This window comes from Podarcis gaigeae, assembly GCF_964106915.1.
Source record: "Podarcis gaigeae genome assembly, chromosome: Z".
NCBI lineage: Eukaryota > Metazoa > Chordata > Lepidosauria > Squamata > Lacertidae > Podarcis > Podarcis gaigeae.
In genome coordinates this window covers 21,908,165-21,934,711 of record NC_139691.1, presented here as the reverse complement: position 1 = coordinate 21,934,711, position 26,547 = coordinate 21,908,165, and the positions used below count along the sequence as shown (strand labels likewise).

At 46.1% G+C, this 26,547-nt stretch overlaps 1 protein-coding gene and 1 long non-coding RNA gene across 4 annotated transcripts; one reads left to right on the top strand and one right to left on the bottom strand.

The window, feature by feature from the left end:
* The first annotated feature begins 825 nt into the window (after positions 1–825).
* On the top strand, positions 826–24,366 carry FGF16 (fibroblast growth factor 16). 3 transcript variants are annotated; one of them, XM_083722556.1, is made up of 4 exons: positions 826–1,622; positions 15,470–15,573; positions 22,482–22,720; positions 24,139–24,366. In XM_083722556.1, the coding sequence occupies exons 1-4, from the start codon at positions 1,349–1,351 to the stop codon at positions 24,230–24,232; spliced, it is 711 nt and encodes a 236-aa protein (XP_083578682.1). In that variant the 5' UTR covers positions 826–1,348; the 3' UTR covers positions 24,233–24,366. The 3 variants fall into 3 exon arrangements, with proteins under 3 accessions (XP_083578682.1, XP_083578681.1, XP_083578683.1); XM_083722555.1 differs by having other exon boundaries at positions 846–1,622; positions 22,479–22,720; XM_083722557.1 differs by lacking the exon at positions 24,139–24,366 and having other exon boundaries at positions 848–1,622; positions 22,479–23,376.
* Positions 7,780–13,787, bottom strand: LOC310836831. The gene is made up of 3 exons (XR_014560244.1): positions 13,332–13,787; positions 12,226–12,346; positions 7,780–9,607 (listed from the first exon to the last, which is right to left on the bottom strand). It is a non-coding gene; the product is annotated as an uncharacterized lncRNA (long non-coding RNA).
* Positions 24,367–26,547: the final 2,181 nt, after the last annotated feature.

Genomic DNA, 26,547 nt, shown 5'->3' with positions numbered 1-26,547 from the left:
GGCAGCAGCTGCTGCAGCCAGAGATACGGTATCAGGGAGCTCGGAGGCAGGGGGCGGGTGAAAGGGGAGTAGAGGAGAGGCGGGAATAGAGCGAGGAAACACCTGTTCCCAGTACGAAAAAAGGTGGCGGGGGGGGGACACTCCACAGCCGGCTTGGAACTCCCCACCCACCCCACTCCCACTCCATATCTATTCTCCTATCCAACACCACAATGTCGTTTACAAATGCACACACATTAGAGGGGTCCGGGTGTTTCCCCCTCCCTCAATAGATCCCAAAATGTGTTTGGCAGTGCGCTTCCCAAAGGTGGGGAGGGGGGGGAGAATTCAGTGCAGCAGGTTCCTTTTGCCTCCTAGGGATACAAAGAGGAGGAGGGGAGGGGAGAGAGAAACAGCCGCGGAACGCGCGGTGCAAACTCGAGATGGAGAGGGAGATCTGCCGTCTGCTTCTGGGGTTGTCACCCACAAGAAGCGTTTTCAGGGGACCCCGGGAGAGGGTATCCCGGCGGCATTCCGAAGCAGGCGCCGAGTGTTGGGCTCTGCTGTAAAAAAAAAAGTTGGGGGGGAGGGAAAAAGAAAAACCAAACCAGCCCGCGGTTCAGCTTCCGTTGCCTTTTTTGCAAAGGGCAACTACTTTGTTCCACCGAGAACCTGTCAGAACTGAAGCCACGATCCGAGGCAGGCAGGCGACTGGCCAAAGCGAGGCTGGTCTTGGGGTCGCCTGGCTCGAGCGAGCTCGACGCCTTTCGCATCCCCCGCGCACGAAGTTTCATCATCAGCGCTCGAGAAAGGACCTGCCAAAAAAGCTCGCTTGGCTCGCTGCATTGTGGCGCGGCTTCCTTCCTTTTCTTTTCTTTTTTAAAGAATAATAAAGGAGGGAGTGAAACGTTCTCTTCCCTCCCCCCGCCCCGCAAAAGAGCCAAATGGATCGCAGAAGAGGCGCAGGGAGCAGGGGGGACCGGGGCAACTGCCAAGGGGGTATGCCAGTGAGGTGTGGCTTGCATTTAAATATCCAATATGTCAATGTAAGGGGAGTGTGTGTGTACGTATATAAAGTCCAGTTTGCATCGGATCGCCGGACAGATCCAGCAGCTATGAAAGGCAGCAGGACGAGGAGGTGGAGGAGGAGAAGCAGGGGGGGACGCGCTGGACCAGGCGAGCCGGCGCAGGCGGCTTGAGCTGGGGAGCTAGCAAGCGCAAGAGAGCGGCGGCGACGCCGGAGGAATCGCAGCCTCCGAGAGAGCAAGAGCTACTGCCCTCCGCTGAACCCGGAGCTCGCGTGGCTCGTTCGCTAGCACGTTCGGGCTTCCCTGCTGTCTCCTCTGGGCTTTGCGCCCCCGCGGTGGCCATGGCCGAGGTCGGCAGCTTCCTGGGCTCCCTCGATTTGGATTTGCACGGATTCTCCTCGACACTTGGGAGCGTGGCGCTCGCCGACTCGCCGGGCTTTTTAAACGAGCGCCTGGGGCAGATCGAGGGGCGGCTGCAGCGGGGCTCTCCCACTGACTTCGCCCACCTGAAAGGCATCCTCCGACGGAGGCAGCTCTACTGCCGGACCGGGTTCCACCTGGAGATCTTCCCCAACGGCACCGTGCACGGCACCCGCCAGGACCACAGCCGCTTCGGTAAGCCGCGGGCGGGGTGGCAGCGGGGCTGGGAAGAGGCGTGCGCGGCGGCGCTGAGCGCTAAACAAAAGCAGCGGCAGCAGCGGCAGAACCTTTAGCTCCGTTTCCCCTCAAAGTTGTAGGGCGATTTAGCTTGGGAAGAAAAAGCGGTTGAGCATGGAGGGGCAGTAGGCTCAAGGTGGGGAGAGGGCATTGGCAGCAGCTCGAGAGGGGCGCCCGCTGGCGGGGGGGCATGTAGCCCCTACCCGCCGCGTGGGAACGTACGCTCGCCTTTGCGCTCTGTGGAGCAACCTTGCGTCCCCTGTTTACAGCCTCTGTGCTTTGGTTCGCGTCCAAGCCACGTGGTCGCCTTTCCTTCTCCCAAACTCTTTCTTCTCTCTCGGTCCCTGAACCGAAAGACCCCCTGATTGGAATCTCCCCTCTCTCTCCCTCTCTGTTCCACCCCACCGCACCGTGTTGGTGGAGGAATCTCCCGTTCCCTTCCCACTAGCGTCCCCACCCCCGTCTCGAAAGCAGGTGTCCTTTTTTGCTCTGCCGGATCTCTCGCGCAGTCACAATAGCCGCGGAGAGCTGCCTTTATGAACTTGTTCAAAGTGCCCCGCCGCCTTGTCCCACATACAGAACTAATTACACTAGTAATATAAATCATCCCGAGCATGGATATAATTAGAATGCTAAATAAATGCGCTCACTCCCCTGAAATGCCAGCATGTTAATTTTCAATTTCCTATTCTCCCACTGCTAAACCGTTTTGCAGGTGCACAAAAAATACTTTAAAAAGCAGGCTCTTTAAAAAAAAAAAGCAACCAACAAAAACAAAACTAGAACCAAAGAGAAGCAGGCTAGGAACATGTTTTACACACACACACACACACACACACACACACACAGGCCCATGCAGCTTACAATAGGATAGTTTGGAAAGCAGAACAGAAAACATCAGTTCATAAGTTTATTGTTCTAGCCAAAGGCCGTGACAAACTTGTAGCTGTAGTATTAATAAGATAATTCATAACATAAGTTTGGAAAGCAGAGAAGAGACAGTCAGGTGCTTTTGGAAAACCCACCCTTTGCACAATTTTAGACTAGGCACTTCTCTTCCTCCCTCTCATACCTAGTCATTAAGGTCGCAACCCTATACCTGTTTGCATGGAAGTAAGCACCATTTGATGCACTCAGGCTTACTTCTGAGCAATATGTGTGTAGGGTTGTGCTGCAAAGGGAATTTGAAGCATGAATAAAATGTGGAACCAAACCAACTAAAAATAGTTTCATAACTTTACACCCTTCATATGAAATGAAGTTTTGTGATGGTAGGAATGTGATCAGAGCTTGGTAACTTTTATTTGGCAAAATATGCAGACTTCAGAACCCTGTCCTTGGTTCACTGAATGCTGGGAATGCTTAATAATCATTTTTTAAAATGCAAAGAAGAAAGTGAGGTGCAGAGAAAGGAGTGGGGTCTGAGAACCACGGGTGTCTTGCAGGGACTCTCAAGAAGGTCCAACATGGAGACTTCAGCCATGCATCCAGCAAGTCTGGAATCCTGGGATAGCTGTGAGCACCACCCCTACCCTGTTAAGATGTCTGCAGTGAAACCAGTTTTGTTCTCTTTGTCTTGTTACACACTCGTGTTCTGCAAGAAATTTTAAAATATATGAGTTGATTAGGGTAAAAGAAAAAAGTCTTACGGCCCTGTCCACCACCCACCAAGCTGAATGGTGGTTACTCCCAAGTAAATGTGTACAGGATGTCAGCCTTACTATAAATGGTATCTGCTTGGTTGAATCAACAAGCAAAGCCCTAACCAGATGAAAGGTGAAAGGTACTAATAGGCACAGACAAACCTTGTTTAATTAGGTCCTGAAAGACATAATACAATTTCCCTGTCCCTAGGAAGGAGATGGGTAGAAGAAATGCTGTGTACACCTCAGCTAGCTTTGGCCCAACCTGGCTACTATTAGCATCTGCATACAAACACACACAATTTCTAAACAAGCTATGGATTTTCTACAGCTGCAGGTCAATAAACTGTGAGAGGAACCTTCAGTGAACTATATTAGGTTTACTGACCAAGGATTGGCATGTAAGAGTCTAGAGCAGCTAGCCAGAGTTTAGAAATAAAGACGAAAACCTTCCCTTTGTTCAGTGACAGCAACCTTCTTTTTCATTTGGTTTGCAAGCTGAGTTTGAAGAGTTAACTGTATGGTGCATTCAATAAATCGAAACATTAGCATTCCACAAGTGTTTCAAGCAGTTGGCATCCAGCTATGTAAATGAGACCAGGCTTCTGATATAAAATATTATAGATTTCTGCTCCAGGCTTCTCCCAAAGGCAGTGTAAAATAAATAGTTATTTGTTGTAATTGGAGGGCAGAGCCTCAGGGGGGAGGGATCAAACTGGAATTCTCAGGAGCAGATCAAGTTGGCTTGAACTCTAGGCCCGAGAAACTCAGCACCTCAGAGACCTGGCATGCTGTATTAAGTTTTTGCCCTCAGCCAATCATGAACAATTAAATTCTGAAGTTTGTAGCTTGCATTCAGGCTTCAAGTGGCCTTTCACTCTTATTTTATAAGAATTAAGCAAGTGGGGAGGGGCTCAACAAATGTTTTGAGCTGGAGACTGGAGCCTCCATGTTTAGAAGCAGATGCTTAGCATAAACAAATGAAGAGGGCTGTTATCTTCATTTCTGCCTCATGAACTTTCCATAGCCATCTTGCTGCCCAATGTTGAGAACAGGGTGCTGGATCTCAGAACCGGCAGGCCTTTTCTTACGTCCTTAGAGTGCAGAACACGTTTGAAGCTGGATCACTGAGGCTAGCTAGCTGGCTGTCACTGAGGAAGACCTGGGCTGTGAGTTAAGAAAATGGACTCCAAGAAGTTAAGCATGGTGATTTGGGAGATGTAGCAATGCCCACCAACTTGGATGGCTTTAAAAGGCGTTTGGGCAAATTCTTAGAGGTTAAGGCTATCAATGGCTACTAGTTATGATGGACATGGCTACCAAGATCAGAAGCATTATGCCTCTGGGGAACATAAGTGGGGAGAATGCTGTTGTGTTCGTGTCCTACTCAGGGGACTTCCCATAGGCATCAGGTTCGCCGTGATAGGAACAAGATGCTATTCTAGGTGGGCTTTTGTATGACTACTGTTTTTATTGGCTACTGCAGAGTTGTGAGTTCAAATCTTGTGTGCAGAGAGACAGACTCTGTTTCTTTAGAGAGAAGGCTTATAACTCCATAGCAGAGCACACCCACTTTGCACGCATAATGTCCCAAAGTAGTCATTGAGAGATGCTGCTTGTTGGAGTACATGGTACTGAACCATGAGACTTGCCAGGCAACTTCATATATTCAACACTATGGATCTGCCATTGCTTATTACTACCCCTCAGGTAGTGTTACTTTACTTAGTATTAAGGGAAACTTACATGGAGAATCATTTGTGTCTGGATACTGATTGCCTGGTACTCTGAATAAGAGTCAGGGTAGTATCCTGAAGCATTGCAAAGAAGGCAGATCTGCAGCCACTTCTGGGTGGGAGGGCTAGAACAGGAGCCTGCTTCAACAAGTTGAAGAAGGTCAGGTGAAATCCATATGATGTGCATGCTGTCCCACATCCATTCATCCCAGAAGAAAGATAATCTGATCTCATCAAGACTTGATGCAAGGAAGGGTGGTGGTGATGGGTTCTGTGGACCAGGAGCTTTCAAATTTTCTAGCTCAATCTTGGCAAATTAGGTGCTTTCCAGATGTTGTTGTGTACAACTCCCACCAGCCCTATCCTCCATAGCTGTGCTGGCTGGTGCTAATGGGAAATTGTAGTTCAAAACATTCGGAGGGCACCAGGTTGGTGAAAGCTGAGCAAGCTGCTGAGACCCCTTTCCACTTTGAATCCTGGTACAGAGGATTATGGGAAGAGTCCTAGTGTGTGCAGTCCATTCAGTGTTGGCCCTCACTTTTGCTCTGTGTGAACACCTAACACTTCTCTGCTGAAAAGTGGAAGGGAGGTCTTCTCATGGAGGAATACCTGGTACGCTTCTGAGGAATCCCAAACACAGATGGAAAACCACTGCTGCAGATAGCCCAGTTGGCAACAGGGAGGGAAAGAAGGCTATGTATTGCAAAATAACCATGTGTCCCTTCATTATTATTATTGACATGGTCAAGCACCCAAGAATGCTTGAAGTGCTAACCAGCCCAAGCATAACTCCTCATACACCACTATCTTATTCTCTTAGCAGCTGAGAAACCATCAGCAGAAGGTAGGAGGATAACAGAGATGTAAGATGCATAGTCTCACTGGCTCAAGTCCTGTAGGCTAAAATCCCACTATCCCCTCTTGCCTAACTACCTACCTGCAAAACTTCAAACCAGTATTGAATTCATTTGGAACTTCTTACAGCTTTCCAACAGCCTGTGACAACCTTTGAGGCTTCACCTAACCATTTGCAAATCACTGTCCCAGCACAACGTCACAACCCGTGCTGTTCATTTAACTGTAGACCAGCAGTGAGGAGCTTGTGGCCCCTCTGGACAATGCTGGACTAGTACTGTCTGTGGGAAGGGTCATAGCTCAGTAGTAGAGCATCTGCTTTACTTGCAGAAGGTCCCAGACTCAGTCCCTGGCATCTCCAGGTAGGGGCAGGAGAGTCCTCTGTCTGAAACCCTGAAAGAACCACTGCCAGCTAGTGGGACAGTACTGAGCTAAATATTTCTATGTTCCCCCTGCCTATTGGCCATGCTGGCTGGGAGTTATGGGAGTTGGAGTCCAGCAATATTGGGAGGGCCATTGATCCTGCATCACTGCTATGGCCACATAACAGTGATGCAATTTTGGGCTAAAGGCTGTAGTTCTTACTTCAGGGCATCCTCAGAAGGTTCGTGAAGGGGCTGCTCTAGAAGGAGCATTTAAGGTCTGGCAACCTAGGCTGCAGATGCACAAATTGACTGTACCTCCAAAGTGTACTGTTATGGTCCCAGTGTCTGTGCTTTGTCAAGAGCTGAGTCGGAGTTGAACTGTCCCCAAGCCATATTGCATTTCTTGAATGGTAGGTACCTTCATACTTTGAAAGCGAGACATGTAGAAAGCCACCTTCCACCAAGCCAGACTTTTGGTCCATCTGTCTATCTACATTGACTGGCAGGGACCCAAACAGCATCCTTTCCCAGTCTCTACCTGGAGATGCCAGGGATTGGATCTGATCTCTTTTGTAAGCAAAATACAAGTATCCGTATTTACAGCAAATCCCAGCAGTCCATTGCCTCAGTGTGGCAAAATGTTCACAAGTATGTTAAGAGCCATTTCAAGAGCCTTCTCCAACCTGATGCCTTCCAGATGCTTTGGACTACAACTCCCATGAGTCATAGCCAAAGGAGCCATGCTCACCTCAGCCTCAGTATCTTCTAGCTGTGCTGGCTGGGGATGATGGGAGTTGCTGGGGATGATGGGAATTGAATTACAACACTTTTCCATGTGTAAGTAGAGCTGGAAAAGTAGTCACTCTTACTTCTTAGTACCCCCTTTTAAAAATCCCATGCATCGGTTTCATAGCGGAAATGACCAAAGTAAAAAAAGAAAGAAAGCATATTATTCAGATAAAGCAATTTACCTTAGTTCTCCTTTCCTTTAAAAAAAGGGGGGGTACTTGACTTGCTGTTTAATGTTCCAGTTTTTCATACTTTTATTTTAGAAACTGAAAGCAGAATGGTTCATTAAGTATTTAGACTACTAGAGGCTTTGGAATATGTAGTTTGTAGGCAGTATAGTGTCCAGTGGCAGCACCACCCCTGCTAGGGCAAACACAGCAGCAAAGTTTTGCTGCATCAATCAGACACCAGTTCTTGCCATTGCCTGCTCAGCTCTGCCCTCATTGATGTCTCCTGAAGCAGGTCACTCCCTCACCTTTTGCACAGCAGGGTCAGCCTTCTTTGTAGGTGAAATGGGAAGCTTGCAATGAAATTTACTATATATGTGGTGTACACACACACACACACACACACACACACAGAGCACAGTCACACATACTTTGGGAGGCTCACCTTACATACAGGAAGGGTTGGATCCAGACTAGTACTCAGAGTTCCATTCAGACTCATTGAAGAGGGAAAAGACAATCAATGGCTACTAGATACGTTGGTCATGCTGTGCCTCTACACCTGGAGGCAGCAATGCTTCTGAATACCAGTTGCTGGAAACTGCAGGAAGGGAGAGAGCTCTTGTGCTTGGTTCCTCAGTTCCTGCTTGTGGGCTTCCTTTCGGGAGCATCTGGTTGGCCACTGTGGAAAGAGGATGCTGGCCTAGATGGGCCACTGGCCTGATCCAGCAGGGCTTTTCTTATAAGAAATGAGACAGGGGGTGCAATACCCCACCCCACTTCCCACTTCCCCAGGCATCCTCCTGTGCCCCGATGGAAAACTTTCTGGGAGTCGCATGCAAGCAAGAGGGCGGGCAGAAACAATAGACGTGACTCTTGCCTTTGTGTCGAAGGCTACATTCCAGGCATGCAAAAGTCAGAGGTTTCTTATGCACTCATTACCACAATCCACCTCAACTGATGCATTATTGGACAAATTCATGGAGGAGGGGACAAATGGTGGCTACGTGATTATGGGAGCTATGCTGTGCCTCCATACATTTGGAGGCAGTAATGCTTCTGAACAGTGGCTGCTGGAAATCACAGGAGAGGAGAGGGCTCTTGGGCTTGAATCTTGCTCCCTGATTTCCCAATCAGGGACCTTGGCATCTTAGTTGGCCAGTGTGATTGCAGGATACTGGACTAGATAGGCCACCCACCTGATCTAGCAGGCTCATCTTATGTTCTCACTATTGTGGTTGAAATACATGGTTCAGTAGTCAAAATTGCTTGAGAGAGGCCCAAAGCAGTGTTAGGCAAAGAGCATGGCCTCTGGAAAGTCTCATGGGCCAGATAGAGAAGCCTGCATTCCCTTGAGAATGGGCCTGAGGTTCCCCTCCCCAGTTTATATTCACCAAAATGACAATTTACCATTGCAGTTGTGATCGTCTGTGGTACATCATCAATAGGACTCAATGGCTATGAGTATTTGGAGCAGTAGATACTGTTGCAACAAGAGGCCTTGTGGTGGGTGCCTTGAGCAAATTGTGCCAGGGAGTGTGTAGCTGGTCCAAAACTGCTTTCCTTGCCCACCACAGACCCTGATCCCCCAAAACATGAGCAGCAATTCTGCCTGCTCAGCAGGGCTTTGTGTGTGCTAGTGTGTGTTGGGTATACTCTTTGCTGCTGTTGAAGCTCTCCTGAGATTTTGCAGGCTTTGACATGGACACCCAGTGCACCTGTTTCCAAACAGTTGCCTGGGGGGCAGTTGGGGGAGGTGCGAGAGAGAGATTTAGCTGAAAATTTAGATTTGCAGATACTAGTACAACATGCAACATTGTTCTGAAGCCCCCTTGCCCGTGGATATGGCTGTACGAGGAGAGACAGGTGCAGGCAGCTGAAGTAATCCTTAAACAATTGTTTTAGTAGTATAACAATGACTGGCAGGCTGCCCTGCTCCAATGGAAGTTCAAAGATAATTCAGCTTTTCAGACATCAGAAATTCCAGTCAAATCTCACAGAATGTGATCTGGAGAGGCTCAAAAGAGTGAGTGGAATGAATATCTCCACCACAGAAGAGAAGACAAGAGCTGGAAAAACAAATCATGTTTGGCCACAGAAAACTCCCCCTTGCAAGCAGAAAGTGAATTCTTGACTGAGTCCCAACAGCCACTCCCAGTGCTGGTGAAGCATGGGTGTTGGAGGCTTCCCTTGCAAATTGAGCTAGATAATGGCAAAATTCTTTCCCAGACACCTTGGTTGGATTTGCATTGCCGTCATTCTTTAAAATCTGAAGCATGCTCCTCAGATGTCCAATTTTTTGAGGTTATATTGCAGCTTTTGCCAGCCTCTTTACTACAGCTCCAATCAGCCCTAGCCAAGACACAGAGCTGCAATTTCTAGAGTTTCCTGCAAAGAAGGGTTGGTGGTTAAACTGTTCCAGGAGGGGAATAAGGGGGCGGGGTGTTATCTACTAACAACTCTCAGCACCCTTGACAAACTACAGCTCCCAGAATTCTTTAGTTGAAGCCATGACTGTTTCTAGTGGTATCACAAGTCTTTAAATGTAAGGTGTTAGTGTCACCCAAGTGAACATGTAACTGTTTTTGATATGTGATCTTAATGTTCTTCTGTTTGCCAAATGTTTTAGCTGTTCCTGTTTTATCTGTAAACTGCCTTGAGTCCCTGTCAGCATATAAATAATAATTAATAGTATAATAATGATTAATGCCTTTATTAAGGGGTCTCTGAAGGCAAATGACATATAATTCTTAAACATGAACGATTGATTTTGATTTATTTATTGTATTTTTATGCTGTTTTTCATTGAAATGAATCCCGAAGCAGCCTACAAGCAATTATGATTAACAAATCAATATAGCATTTATCAGGGACGCTGGTGGCGCTGTGGGTTAAACCACAGAGCCTAGGACTTGCCGATCAGAAGGTCGGCAGTTCAAATCCCCGCGACGGGGTGAGCTCCCGTTGCTCGGTCCCTGCTCCTGCCAACCTAGCAGTTCGAAAGCACGTCAAAGTGCAAGTAGATAAATAGGTACTGCTCCAGTGGGGAGGTAAACGGTGTTTCCGTGCACTGCTCTGGTTTGCCAGAAGCGGCTTAGTCATGCTGGCCACATGACCCTGAAGCTGTAGGCCGGCTCCCTCGGTCAATAAAGCGAGATGAGCGCCGCAACCCCAGAGTCAGTCACGACTGGACCTAATGGTCAGGGGTCCCTTTATCTTTATGGCATTTATCACCCATAAAACAATATTAACAGCATTAACAAAATAGCAACTAAGAACAATAAGCTAAGAACAGTGCTGTTAAGTTCATACACACATGCTCCACACCCCATGACTTATAATCTTTCACTTAATTCAATTCATTAAAATACACATAAAACACACATAATGCCCATTGTTAAGACAGTTCAGCCAGATGTTGTACCGGCTGGCATCCTCGGGTAGTGGGCCATGGTGCAAATGGTGGGGCTCTTGGGCCTACCATCAGTGGCAAAGTGGATGTAGCTTGCCCAGGCACCATGGATGAGGAACTTGCCCAGATTGCTCTTGATAATAGAGAGGTCCACTCCCACTCATGGAAGTCCAAGACAAGCTTGTCCCTCCAGAACGACAAATCACAACTGCACTCTGTGTAGCGGCTGCCCACAAGATCCAGCAATGCCTCCATTAATATTATGGTATCTAAATCATATGTGCAAGGATATTCATACATAAATTGAATCACTGTCATAAAACTGAAAGGAAACAGTAAACATCTGAGTGCAGTGTCCGTCCATCCCCTTCAGATTTTGATAAGCATGCCAACCTCAGTTTGTGTTCATAGCAGGGAGAGATTTGGTTTTTTTAATGTTCTTAGTTGAAGCAACATCCTCTTTCTATCTTAAGCTAGATATAGCTGTGTCTTCACCACCTCAGTTTTCACCATGGTCTTCTTCAAATAGGTGCCATAAAAATAATTGCAGGCCCTTATAACAACAAAAACACCATAAACAGGCAGAAAGTTCTAATTTTCAGTAACTTCACATCACTCATTGCTTCAAATACATGCACACAATAACTTCACCACCAAGCTGTTTCCAAGAGGCTCAGCAGCCTACAAAAAGGAAGCAACAGGCATGGTCCTAGCTGTTGTGAGGTAATACAGGCTAAAATAGGCTAATTGCCCACAATAGTGGCCACTCCCTGACTCAACTCTTCCACTGAGCACATTCAGCCTTGCTAAAGTGGTATTCACTTTAGTGAATGCACTAAAAAGCATCCTGGTGTGATGAGGAAACCTTACCTTGTTAGGTGTCCTGATCACAAGGAAGCTTCTGAATGCATTTGGCCAACATAACCTCCCTGAGACTGTCTCAGGCAACACGGGATGGTCAGGCTTGGGTAGGTGTGCTTGGTGCATCTGAGGATGTTAGTACAGTGGGGCAGCATGTGTATGTTCTCTCTCCATACTTTAGTTCCATGTGCCATGTTCTCTGGAAGGCATGAAGAGGACTTTCATTTCATCCTATCCTTCTAAGGCAGGAGAAATTCAATGTAGAATGTTCGCTCAGCACCATAGCATTGCCAACAATAATTTCCGGGGTGGGGGGGCATGTGTCCTTTTTAAAGAGATGCATCTTAGCATGTGTGAATACACACCCATCCTTCAATGTACTTAAACGTATTTTACACGAAGGAAAAGCTTTATAAACAGTACCAAAAGTGCTCCAGGCATTTAAGGTTGTGGAAGGTGTTTGTGTCACATGGAACACTAGCCATTTGGGATTTGTGGTTGGGTACAACAGAGTTGAAGCAATACAGCTCAAACCAAATGCAGTGTAGGGTATGTATGCAAGGCAAAGCTCCAAGTGTTTCTCTCAGTGCAACTTCTGGAGCCAGAAGCATGAAAACCTTCTTTTCTGGAGAGTGATGTATTTAAAATGAATAAGTAGGGCATGCGCAGGCTCAAGCAACAAGGTGATACTATAATGAACATGGAGTGCAGCAAGGCAGTCACGATGACATACCTGTTCTATGTATAGCCATGACATCGTCCTTGCACTTGAGGTCTTGCTAGTATGCCTTGTGAGCTCATGAGTGACTGAGCAATGAATGGTTCTTCCAAGTGGTACTTTGAGAATCTTAGAGCTAGCAAAAAAGCATGTAAGTGATGTAACCCAACCAGGGCGGGTCAAGTGTGCTTGTGAAGGGTTGCATGGACATTCTAGAGGCTCTATAAATAAATGGGAGGAACCATGTGACTATCACTGCTCTTCTCTGCCTAGCCTGTTCCCTTGCTGTTGAATGCAACCTCTCTGTGTGCTGTTAGCTGCAATTTGGGATTCCTGATTTGGAGGCCCCTTAAGGCCTCCATGAAAAAGTAGCAGTTCTGACCTCCTCACTGCCATGTGTCTTTCTGGCCTACCACACCAAATAGACTCATGTCTGATGGAGCTACAGCTGTCCTGGCTGTACAGAAGGAGGTAAGTGCAGGGTTTCCCAAACCTGGGTCTCCAGCTATTTTTGGACTACAACTCCCATCACCCCTAGCTAGCAGGACCAGTGATCAGAGATGATGGGAGTTGTAGTCCAAAAACAGCTGGAGACCCAAGTTTGGAAAACCCTACTTTAGTGGTAGGAATGAGACTGGACCTGCTGCTCTGGGCTGCCCCAGAGCTGTTCCCTACATTGAATAATTTACTGCTATGATTACATGGACCCCACCTTTGGGGTCCATAGAATTGTAGTCTTGGAAGGGGTTCCAAGGGTCATCTAGTTGAACCTGTGCAGTAATCACAGCTAGGGAATCCCCAACAGATGGCCATCCAACCTCTGCTTAGAAACTTATTGCCTCGCTCTCACTCTGGATGCTTCTAGTACTAGGAGCCATTGATAGCCCTCTCCTCCATGAATTTGTTCACTCTTCTGTTAAAGCCATCCAATTTGGGCAACTGGCTCATGATGCAGCTACAGCTGCCTGACACAACATGGCAGCAACACACCCCTCACCTCCTGGCCCTAGAAGGAAATGGGGAAAGGGAAACGGGGGAGGGGGAGGCTAAGGGACTACTTACCCACTTCCCTGCATTTTAAAATCAAGGGAGACAGGGAGGAAAACAGAGGCTGCACTTACCAAGAGGGAGGTCCGCAGGATTCACCATCAAGGTCAGCGTCATTCTGGCATCAGTGGTAACAAGCAGAAGAACAGGTTGGGGGCAAGGCAGAGGGCCCACCCCTTTCCCAGCCCAGCTCTGCTCACACCTCCACATTAGACCAGCTAAAGTCATATGCGAAGAAGTTTGGTTCCGCTTGTTGAGAAGCCTCTGGCTGACAGTACCAGCTAATGTTTCCAACAGCTGCTACAAACACCTGTGGAAAGCCCCCTTCCAATGTTCTTTCTGAACTGCTTCTACTCATTCTCCCTCACTATGTAACTGCCTGCCTTTTTCCTGGTTTTTGAGTAGTAGAGAGGAACATGGAAAACAATTTACGGGCCTTCTTGTTCTCTCAGCAGCTCTGAGTCCAAGAAGTGGGGTGCTATTCCAGGGAGGGAGAGTACTCTAGCAGGCAGAGCCAAGAGAGGGTTGATAGGAGGTGAGTGACTGTAGTGACTTAGGAATTGCTGGCTGCTGTGGTCACTCAGAAGGTTTCATTCTTGTGGAACTTCATTCATAGTCCTCTGTTGAACTGGCCCATAGCAGCTTAATAATCTGCTTTTATGCATTTGTGCAATTCTTACTCATTTTTAGGTTACTCTGCATAGCATAAAAACAGATTGTTCCTCTTATTATATTTGTGACTTTAATTATTGCATTTGTGACTTAATGTATTCCCTCTTTGTGGTATTTTCCCAAACTGTTCAGTTTTTCATATGAAAGGTTGGTTCCACCACCACCCTAATCCAAACGATATTTTTATATCCACAAACTCTCTTTAATAAAGCTTCTCCAAGTACTGCTGGAAGAAATGGATTATACTGACCCGTTTTGTACTGGCTTCAGACCACATTTTGTCACTCAGGCTTGGTTTCCCTGATAGATGATCTTGATCAGAAGGGAAACCAGGAGCAGGAGGGGGAGGATGAGGATGTGTCGATTCTCCTTGATTTCAGCGGCTTGAGATACCGTCAGCCACTGAAACTTTCTGGACCAGTTCTGTGGGATGGGGTTGGGGGCATGATGATATGATGGTTCTGATGCTACCTGCAATGGTGGTTTGAGAAGGCAGTATTGGAGGATCTCTGCTGAATCCTATGGCACTTGTGTTATGTTATGGCACTCTCTCCTCCCACCCCACTAACATCTGTATGAAGTCACAGAGTAAAATCACCTGAGGATTTGGGGAGAGGTGCCGCAAATATCCAGCTCAATTTCTCCTTGACAGGTGAGGCTGTGAAGGTGCTGAACCAGTAACTGAATGTGGGAATGGGCTGAAAGCAGGCCAATAAATTGAAACTGAATACTATTAAGGTAGAGGCACTGTGGATAGAAGTGCTTTGGGTTTGGGGAAGTGGTGAGCTAGGCTCTGATGCAGATTGTACCACCTACCACCCCTCCAAAGTCAGCAAATTCATAGCCTAGTGCCAGCTTTGTCACTAGAAGCCCAGGTTGACTCAGTGACACAGCTTTGGTTGGTTCACCAACTGTGGCTGTTTCTAGACAGTCTAGCCATGGTTATCCATTATCTGGAATCTTCCAGCCCTCAAGTTGACATGGAAGCTTCAAGTGATGCAGAATCTGGCTGCCAGACTTTTGATTACCACTGCTACATTTATTTGTATACCAGTCATAAAAGAATTTCATTGGCTGCCTGTTTGCTTCTAGAGCCAATTCAAGCTGCTGACACTTGCCTTGAAAGGCCTAAATAGCTTGGGGTCCAAATATCTGAAGGAACACCATCTTAAGGTATACTGTTGAGGGTTTATTTCCCCCAGGTACTGTCTTTATCAGAGATACACTCTCCAATCTCGGGAATGAAGGCTTTTTCAGCTGTGGTGCCCTGGCTCCTTCTCAAAAGAAGCCTTCCTGGCAACTTGGTGCCAGGCAAAAACATTTATATTTGCCCAGGCCTTTAAAATTCTTAAGACTTAGTCGTGTTCATTTTAAAGATGATTTTTTAAAAAGGATATTATTTGTCCTTTTATTGTGATATGATATAAATGCGTTGTGAAGTCTGGGTAGATTTTAAATTGTTTTATTTACTGTAATGATGCCCACCAAGAGTGATATTGTTTGCATTGAATAACTCTCTATTTTTAATTTCTTTTCAAAGGAATTTTGGAGTTTATAAGCTTGGCTGTAGGGCTGGTTAGTATCCGCGGTGTGGATTCTGGACTTTACCTTGGGATGAACGAGAGAGGAGAGCTGTATGGATCGGTAAGTGTTAGCCCTTCAGGTTTATGGAATATCAAATACTGTTGGAGTGGGTAACATTAAGGTTTTATTATGCCTTGATATTTTCCAAGATACCCACTTCAATCTCTTGTGGCTCTGACTTCCACAGCCACTCTTTTGCATTTGGGATCCCCAGCAACTGAGTAGTGACCATGGCACCATTATGGTGCTGAAAATGAGCTGCAGCTATGAGTTGCAGAAGTAGTAGGCTCCACACAAAAAAAGCGAACAGAAGTGTAGGGTCTTATAGCCCACGTTAAAGGTAGCCACCTATGAGGTAGGCAGTCAATGATCAAGTAGGATGGGAGTTATGGCTCAACAACATCTGGAAGACTATTATCATTATTTAATGTATTTATATCCCACCTTTCTCCCAAATAGGGATCCAATGTGGCTCACATTTTAAAATGTTATAAATTACAAAGTTATTTGTATTTGACCAGTGGTCAGCATCACCCACACCTTCGTTTTCTATGCCCTGTCTAAATAAGAAGGTCTTAGCTTGCTGGCAGAACGATTACAAGGAGGGAACCATTCGTAACCTCTGTCGGGAGGGAATTCCACAATATGGGAGCAGACACAGAAAAGGCTCTCTCTTGTGCAGACTTCACCTGCATGGATATGGGGAGGGGCTGTAGCTCAGTGGTAAAACACCCAGGTCCCTGCCACTGCTTTAAAGGTAAGCACCAGTGCCTGCCTTGAGTTATACCCAGAAACTGACTGGTCATTTGCTGTCCATTGTTTGTTTGGGGAGTTTCTGGCAGACCCAAGCAGATCCAAGAGTATGACTGATAGTGTGTCTCTTTTGAGGTTCTCATCTTGTTTAGGAAAGCCATGAAACACAAACCATTGTCAGGTCTGTGGGTATTTTGTGCTTATATTTAAATGCTGCATTCAAGATCACTACCAAAGTAAAGCCTGATTTTGTGACTCAGGGTTCATCCACACTTACTGTATATTTTGCCCTGTGCTTTCTAGGCACAGGTCTGTGTCCAAACACTTTTTCTTTTTCTTTTTTCCCCTGCCACTTTCCCCAGGAAAGCCCACATTTTAACTCTGAATCAGAACAAATGGCAATTCGGGCTTTCCACAGAATGGTTCTCAGTGATAAGGTTTTTGCAGGGACAGGGCTGGGGCCCAAAAAAGTGCTCAGGCATGGAGCTTTAAAGTGTCTAGAAACATTGCACAGAAGAAAGTCTGGATGAGCCCTCAGTTAAAATGTGAACATTTAATAAAGATGCACATTTTTTCACTTGCATAATTTCCGCTGCTGTTTTACAATTATTTTGCATAGTTTCTTCTGGTCTTGCTGCTTATAGTGAACTATAAAAAGCCTCACACACAGCCAGTGGAAATCTTGTTCAGACACACCTCTGGGCTTCTGAGACTTCAGTGAACACATTTTGGCATATCTTCCCAGTCATCTGGGTCAGAAACTTTGGAAGTTTTTGAACTTTTTGAAGTCGAAGATGGAACTCTAGGAAGTTCTATATTCTGCACTCCCCTATAATTGTGACACGCACATGGGACTGGCTATCGCTTGGATGCGCTCTGCTTTGGAGCAGCCCACAATTTGGACCGGAAATTCACCAGTCTTGTTATGGATCTTTCCTGCTCAAATTAGAAAATAAGACCTGGGTGTCTCGATAATGCTAATCTGATTTAAATCCCAATTCCAAATCAAAGTCCATTCAGACTAATTGTAGTATCCAGTTACCCCTCTGTGATGTGTTCTCTTGGCAGTCTCAGCAGGAAAGCCAACCCCATGCTGATTTCCAGTTGGATGATTCCATGCCATAAAAAATCTCTTGACACATACAGGATTCTTACTGGATTCTGCTTTATGGCACAAACTGCAATGCTATTTGAAGGGTTGACATGGGAAAGTTTCGGATTTGGCTCTTTCTAAGCATCTAATGCAGCATAAAAATATTTTTAAAGACCAAACTAAACGCAGTCATTTTGACAAGGTCTGGTTGCCACATATCAGCAATGTAAAACAGAAGTGACGTTAATGTTAGACCTCCAGCCACTTACTTATGGAGAGGCTGTCACAGATAAATGAAGCCTTGGCGATACATTCAGTGATTCAGTTACTTGACAGCGTTCCTGCTCATTTTCTTTCTTATATGTTCTTTCATTTTATTAATTTCATAAAATATATACACCACTTGATTGTGTGTGTGGGACCCTCAAAGTGGTTTACTAAAAAGGATAAAGCAGTAAAATTATGAGTAAGAAAGAATGAAAACAATAAATTGAAACTATTGAAAAGTTAACAATGCACTAAAAACAGATTAAAACTCACATCAGCTTTCTATACAGCTGGACAGGCTTGTCTAAACAAGAATGTTTTTAGCAGGTGCCAAAAAAAGTACAGTGATGGTGCCTTCCTGGTGTCAACAGGCAATGTGTAGTTGCAGAACAGGTATTCTATGGGAAGTGGTTCAGTGGGCATTTATAGGGGTAAGGTGAAACTGAGGTATATGTAACTGATGTATGTATGTATGTATGTATGTATGTAACATTCTGCAGGTTTTGTTAAATTGTCATTTTATTATAAAGCCAATAAAATATTCTACAAAATAAAATAACCCATCAACACCGAAATGTTCAGCATTTGCAAATTTTCACCATGGTGGACCCAGAGCAGCATCCTGCACAGGCTGGAACATAGGAAGCTGTAGTTCCATCCAACCCAATGTGTTCTGCTTTGAATGGCAGAGGCTCTCCAGGATCTGACACAGGAGCCTTCCACATCACTTGCTATCATTTTGCAGTTGAAGGTGCCATGGGATTGAGCTGGGACTTTTCCAGATGCAACTGCATCATTGCTAGTGTGTGATGATGTTGAAGCACATTATGAAGGAGCAGGTTCTCAGACACGGCCACTAATTCACACGCATTGGCTTTCTCCCTCATGGCTACCATGGTGAAGAGGCCTAGTTTGTATGACATGTACAGTGCAGATTTTCCAACTGTCTGGCACGGGATCCTCCATGAGATGTGTAGAGAGCCAGTGTAGTATCATGGTCAGGGTGTTGGACTAGGACCTTGGAGACCAGGGTTTGAATCTCCACTTGGCCACTGCAGTTTACCCTGGGCTAGTCACTGCCACACCTTGAGCTCTTTGTAGGAAAACATGGTATATATCTATATATATATATATATCTATAGATATATAGATATAGATATATGATAGATAGATAGATAGATAGATAGATAGATAGATAGATAGATGATATAGATAGATATAGATAGATTAGATAGATAGATAGATAGATGATAGATAGATAGATAGATAGATAGATAGATAGATAGATAGATGATAGATAGATAGATGATAGATATGAGAGAGAGAGGGAGAGAGTAACAAAGAGCAAGCTTCCCTGAAATAAAGATTGCTAGCCACAATCCCTCTTCTGTCACAGAGCATTGTAAGAGTTCTATCATGCTCACAGTCCATACAGAGCACCTCACACCATCCAAGGACACTCCCCAAATAGGAAAATAGCAAGTTGCCTTGCACCGTCAGTTTAGCTCAGTTTAGCTCATGTCCACAGTGCATGGCAGCAGCTCTTCAGATGAAACATATATAGCCCTACCTGGTGGTGCCATTGGGGATTGAATCTGGAACCTTCTGCATGCAAAGTATATGCTTATGACTGAGCCATGCTTCTCCCCATCCCAAAAAACAATTAGGAACATAGATCGTTGCCTTAACCTGAGTTAAGCCATAGCTCCAATCCTGCTCAATATTCTTTACACTGACTGAATGTTGGAAGACTCAGGACACATAAAAGTAAGTACTTATTCACTCAGAGCATAAATGGTCTCAGCCCTGTATACCTGAACATCTCCACCCCTGTGTTCAGCCCAGACAATGAGGTCCAGCGCTGAGGGCTTTTTGGAGGTTCCCTCACTGTGAGAAGTGAGGTTGCAGGGAACCAGGCAGAGGGCCTTCTCAGTAGTGGTGCCCACTCTGTGGAATGCCCTCCTATCAAATGCCTAACGGATAAACATCTAGCTGACTTCAGAAGACATCTGAAGGCAGTCCTGCAGAGGGAAGTTCAAATAAAAAAGTTTGATGTTTTATTATGTTTTCATATATTTTGGAAGCCGCCCAAAGTGGCTGGGGCAACCCAGTCAGATGGGCGGGGTACAAATAATAAAATAATTTATTATTATTATTATTATTATTAGAATATGGAACTCGCTCCCACAGGAGGCAGTGGTGCCAACTTGGATGGCTTTAACGGAAGACTGGAGAAATTCAAGGAGGAGAGGGCTATCAATGGCTCCTAGTACTTGAAGCATCCCGGAGTAAGGGCAAGGCAAGGAGGAAGGGTGAAAGCATTCACACGCCTTTGTGCCGCGAGAAGGATGGGAAGCTTCTCCCACGTTTGATCTCGCCATGTCACCATACACATATACATCATACACTCTATAGTCTGATAGGTGACTTTTGCGCCTCCAGGGAGGGCCGGTTTCACCAACTCCTAGGTATGCCTCTGCTCTTACTGGTAAAAGCTCTCTGGGATTTCATGCTCAACCCTATCAAGAGATGCTGGGGACTGAACTTGGGACAAAGCAGCTACTCATGTAAGAGGATCCTTATGGAAAAGGATGTGGAAAGGATTCCCTTAACACTGTGGGACAGGCAGTAGCATGGCCAGCAGTATATTGTGCAAGGGAATACTAGTCAAGTGAATGGTTTTCTTAAAACCAAGGATTGGGAATTTTCTTCCATCCAAGGGCCACATTGCTGATGGGCAAACTTGTGGGATGCCACATGCCAGAGATAGGTAGAGCCGGAGGCAAAGTGGGTGGAAGAATAGATGTGACTCTTAACCTAAGTCAGAAACTTCTACAATGCACTCATCCCTCTCATCTAGGCAAGCAATAGTTCAAGCGGCACATTTCAGGTAGGCAAAAGCACCTGAGCAAAGTATGGGGAAGGACCAGTGAGAGGTGTAGCCTAGGAAGAATCCCAAGGGCCAGACAGAGAATTATGGGGGTCACATTTGCGCGCGCACACACGTGCACACACACACACATATGTTTATGTACACAGCCTGATGTTCTCCACTCGTGTCTTAAGCACGTTGTTCATAGAAGGCTCTTCCCAAATAGGTGGCCAGGCAGGACAAATTAAAGCCTGGTCTAGATTACAACAGTGTGCCCAACTCCAGGACAGCCTGCTCCCCAGCCATCGAAAAGGACTCTCCCGTGAGATGTTCTCTTTGCAAGGGGGAGGCCATAGCTCAGTGATAAAAGCAACTGCTTTGCCTGCAGAAGATCCCAGGTTTGCTCCCCCAAGGAATTTCCGTATATGGCTAAGAGAGAACCCTGCTTGAAACCCTGGAGAGCTGCTGCCAGTCAGTGCAGACAACTGAACTGGATGGACCTAGTCTAGCAGTGTTCGTGTGTCAAAGTCCCATGCTCAGTTTAAGCCAGTACCATTGACACAAAAGGATGACTAATTCCGAAGAAGCTGAATCATCGTATCAATATCAGTCAACCATTCCTGGGCTTAACTATTTTAGGGATGTGACCTCAGGATATCCTTACTGCCTTGGGGCATGACCTCAGCCCATGGTTATGTTGCTTCTCGGAATCCCTGTGCTCAGACGGAATCTCCCAGGGTTGTTTTGCTCTTCTCTCTGCAGCAAAGTCCCTAGGAATTAAACCACTGCTATCATTTGCTCCCTAGGGCACCTACTCAAACATTTGCCGTTAGCCTTGGTTCTCCTAAACACCATATGAGGTGCTACTCCTGTTTCTCGGGGGCTTATTTGATGGAAAGCTCCTCCATTCAAAGTCATTTATAACCATTCATTCAACCAAATCCAAATGTCAGGGAGAATGGAGTCATGGAATCATAAAACTATAGAGTTGAAAGAAACCCTAAGGGTCATCTAGTCCCTTGTGATGCTAGCATAGCAGCCTTCTTTCCATGCTACCTCTCCATGTGCAAAGTCAGCCCCACTGTGTTCTATGGGTCTTACTTCCAAGCAAGGAGGCACAGGGTTGCAGCTATAAACTTGGGGTACATAGGGATTGCTGGGGCATCTCATGGGCTATGGCACCCATGCTGCAGATAGACAACAGAGGATGGGTACCACTTTCCTGCCCTGCTTGTAAGCTTCCACAAGGCAGCATGTGTTCGGGGCAGAGCCCACACTTTGCACGCCAGGAGATGTCTCAGGTAGCATCTCCAGGGTAGCAAGTGATGAGGGGCTGCAGCTCAGTGGTGGATCATCTGCTTTGCATGCAGAAGGTCCCTGATTCAATCCCAAACATCTCCAGGTAGGGCTGGGAGAGGCTTCTGCCTGAAACCCTGCAGAGTCAGTATAGGCAATACTTTGAAAGCCAATGTGGCATAGTAGTTTGAGTGTTGGATTAGGACCTCGGAGACCAGGGTTCAAATCCCCACCCAGCCATGAAGCTCACTGGGTGTGACCTTGGGGGTCGGTCACTCCCTCTCTGCCTAACCTACCTCACAGGATTGTTGTGAGGATTAAATGAGGAGCAGGAGAACCATATATGCCACCTTGAGCTCCTTGGAGAAAAAGGTGGGATATAAATGCAACAAACAAACAAACAAGCACAAGCGCAAGCGCGCGCGCACACACACACACACACACACACAGCACGAGACCCTGGAGAGCCACCATCAGAGTAGGACCACACTGTCCAAGATGGAAAGGAATTTATAAACCTTGCTTCTTATATTCAAACGGCATGCTGAACAAAATAGGTCTTTGGGTTGATCCAGCAGCGTTGCCCATGTGAACAGAATGTTTGTAGATTATTCTTCATAAGTCTTTTTCTCCCCACCCACTCTCTCTCCCTGATCCCCTCTTCCACCCCACCTACACACACAGAAGAAGCTGACAAGGGAGTGTGTTTTCCGTGAGCAGTTTGAAGAAAACTGGTACAACACTTACGCTTCAACCCTCTACAAACACTCTGACTCCGAGAGACAGTATTACGTTGCTTTGAACAAAGATGGCTCTCCCAGAGAAGGATACAGGACTAAGAGACACCAAAAATTCACTCATTTTTTACCAAGACCTGTGGACCCTGCTAAGATCCCTGCAATGTACAGACATCTCTTCCACTACAGGTGATGTTCTCTGCAGCTTGAGCAGCCAATGTGTATATATTTACTTGGGTTTCCATGGTTTCTGCCAGGACGCTCCATCCCATAGCCATTCCATCGTTCTTAACAAATCTGGATACCAGATAGAGGAAGCACTGCCTATTCCTTGGAGTTTTCTTTTCTTTTCTTTCTAAAGGTATTATCTCGAGGTTGAGTTTACTCCTGTGGCAGGTGAGGATAGGGGCAGGGTGGGAGCCGAGCTTGGAAAACCCTACATAAAACCATTCATTAGTTCAATTACTCTCTTTATCTGGTGGGCTAAGAGAAGGCAAAAATTGACACAGGGGAGAAAATATTATTTCTGAAATGACAACCACCACCGCCAGCACCAGTTCCTAGCCACGCGGCCATGGTGGCCACACCACAGAAGACCACAGCAATGACTTGTGTGTACTGCTCACAGGCTTGGAATAGTTATGGATGGGGCCTCTTCCTATTTGACACTTGGATTCTCTTGAAATGGCCCTAGCAGACTCGTTCTATGTTGCTAGGCCAGAACTCCTCACTGTAGGCTCTAGCTGATAAGACTTCCATAGTGGGAAAATGGAGGGCAGAATCTAGAGTATCCAAACCAAAGCTTACATCTGGCAATCTTGGGATGTGAGGGAGGGGAGTGTTGTGTGTGGATGTTTCCTGCTGTTGGAATAGGAGAGGAGGGTGAGTCAAGGACCTTAACATTCTTAACACAATCCTGTTCCTAAGGACAAAAATCTATTTATAAAATGTATATGATATTTATTTTATATATTTATTTATTTCAAAAAAAAAAATACTATTTTTAAAATGAGAGATATTATGGCCCAACTTTCATCAGGAAGGGTAAGGTCCTATTGGAATAGGAGGGAGGAAAGGGGGTGGGGAGAAATGAGTTTTAAGAGCTTTTCGGCAATAAAATTGTCTTTATATATTGCGGGTGGCTTGCTAATTTATTCCAGTCACATCCATTGTTAATTATGAGGCCCCTCCAGGTAACATTTTTTTTCTCTTCACACGCATTCAAGATGAGTTGTTCTCTTAATGGGATCGATACTCCCATATTTATAGAATGGAAGGGACCCTGTCATGGACTGGCTAGACACAGAGGAATGGTGGGAGGGACCAGCTGGGGAACCTCCAAGGGAAGAAGGCTCAGAGTCCAGGGAGTGGTGGTGGGACTATGGTATGTGGTCAGAGGGAGATGATGGAGCAGACTGGGAGGAGGAGGTGTCAGGAGGTGAAGAAGTAACAGGATTTAGTAAGCAGGGAGAGGCTGTGGCAGAGGGCAGTCCAGAATCAGCAGGAAAGGAGGGGGGCCAAGAGGCAGAGATGAGGCAGGCTGCTGAAGAAGCCAGGGGGTCTCCCCCTTCTGCTGCGACCAACTCCCTTCTCCCCTGGTCTCCCAGGACCCGAAGAGGTATGAAGAGGTCGGAGCAAAGACGGACGCGCCGGCGTTGTCTCAGATTGCTCAGGAAGGACCCAGGAGAGGAGGAGACTTAGTCAGCTGTGGGAAGGCGGGGACCTTCAGTCTTCACAACTGCCTTATAGGGGCAAAACCTACCAAGAAGAGTTGCTGTGCTCATTAGGCCTGGCACTCCTGAGCAGGCCTTGTCTCTAATAAAGAGTTAACTTCACTTACTCTGTGTGATTTATTGCTGGCTGGCTTCCAGACACCCCAAGGGTCATCTAGTCCAACACCCTGCAGTGCAGGAATCACAGTTAAATAAAACCTCCAATGAAGTAGAGTCCACCACCTTCCAAGGTAGTCAACTCCACAGTTGAACAGCTGTTCAAGCTGATTTGCACCCTCAAAACTTTCAGGATCGTCACATTACATGAGCAGCAATCCATCTGTGAACCAAAGCCTTTCAGCAAATATCCTGAAATCTTTCACTTAATAAATTCTCCAGGTTTTAGAATGTGCCCCACCCCTACCTCTGTTGCACTGTAGCATCTTGGCAACAACCTGATTTGAAGTTGCTTCCTTGTGGTTTAGCCACTCCCACATACTTCCTGTATCTGTTGTTCTTGTGGAACTGAACAAAGGTTTAGCACAGCAATTGCAGCCCAAACATTAAGACTTAAAAAGTGGAAGTAGGGTGCTGGCATGCTGTCACAATGTAAATCATTTACACTTAATTGAAAGAGGTGTGGAGACGAAATTGCTGCCCACCTGCTCTCTTTTGCTTCTATGTGGAAGCTTGGGGGGGCTTTGCTTGCGTGTGGAGTAGTGATGGGGGAGACATTCAATTCAGTCCACACTTTAAAAGCAAACCGACCTGATATGAACTTCCTGAAGCAATATGAGAAGCAAAACACAGCCAGGTTTTGAAATTGACACTTCTCTGAATTTTGCAAGGCAGTTTCGTCAGTCAAGTAACCTGTATGAAAATGCATACTGCTAGGAGGACATGTGCATAAACACGCATGGACACATGAAAATAACATATAAAAAATGTGCTATGTATGGGGAAACTGCTCAATAAAAATGTGCGTATCAGGCAAAAGTTGAATACAAAAATAGTGTGTATATTTGGATAAATTTGCCTTCAAGTGAAAAGGATGGGACAAAAATCACACACTGGTGCGGGAATGTGGAGAATGGAGTTTAGGACTGGAAGAATAACACTGGGATATGGAGAGAAACCAAGGCTGACAGTTACATATCCATTGTCAGGAGGGTCAAGAGGAAGCTGATCCCATTAGGATTTTGTTTTGCTCAGGGAAAGTGAACGTAGCCCAAGCAGAGAATACATGCAACACACAGAGCAAGGGGAGGGCTGTGAGTGTGTGTGTGGAGAAACAAGGGTGGTGTGTGTCCTGTGGGTAAAGAAGCAACTTAGTGGGGACCAGATAGGTATTTTCCTCCCTCTCTCCTTTCCCCGCTCAGCTCCAGGGTGCAATGAGGGAAGGAGAAGAAGCCAGATCTCTTGTTGCAGGCAAATGAGAGACAAGAGCAGCAAGAGTAGAAGCTTCAAGTGAGCAGGGGTGGCATGACATCACAGTGCAACTAACTCCTGCTGTGGGGATGGGGGGGAAGGAGAGAGAAAGGGCAGGTTGACAGAGACACAAATGGTGCCATAAGAGGAGGAAGAGGAGGCCAATGCAGGAGAAACATGGGGGTGTCAAAGAACATTAATATCTCAATAGAAGGAGCAGGCAGCCCAGTACAACTATAAATTCGCACTGGGAGCATACACCAGCAATAAGACACCCACCTGGATATGCTCTAAGACCGTAAAAAGAAGCATAAAGAACAGGAGTAGAACAATCAGTTAGCAAGTAAGAGAGAAAACAAGATACTGCAGAAGAGGATGGGCTTCTTAATTATGATGCTTTGAGATAGGATGGAACCCAGACATTCTGCTGCCTGAGGCAAAGGACAAGAGGGCACCCTCCACGCCATGAACAGAGACTAACTAGACTGGGAGTTGAATCTGTCTCCAACCCTGGCAGTGAGGTAACATCCACTACTGCCCCCTGGAGGCAGCAAGCTAGTTTACAGAGGCTGTGGGAATCACATAGCTCTGCTCTCCAACAAAGGAGGGTGGCTGCCTGCCCCAGCCCCGCCCCAGCATCTTCCACCTGAGGCGATTTCCTCACTTTGCCTAATGGTAGGACTGGCTCTGCTCAAAGGTAAACATCAAATGGGTTTCAATTAATTTGCCTTCAGGTTTTCTGTTAGGATATTTAAGCTGGAAGAGTAATTTATGCCAAGTGAAGCAATGGGAGCCTGAATGTATATTCTGAGAGTTTCCACAGCTTTTTAATTCCGTATACCCACCTGCAGCATAAAGAGGTCAGCATTATGGGAT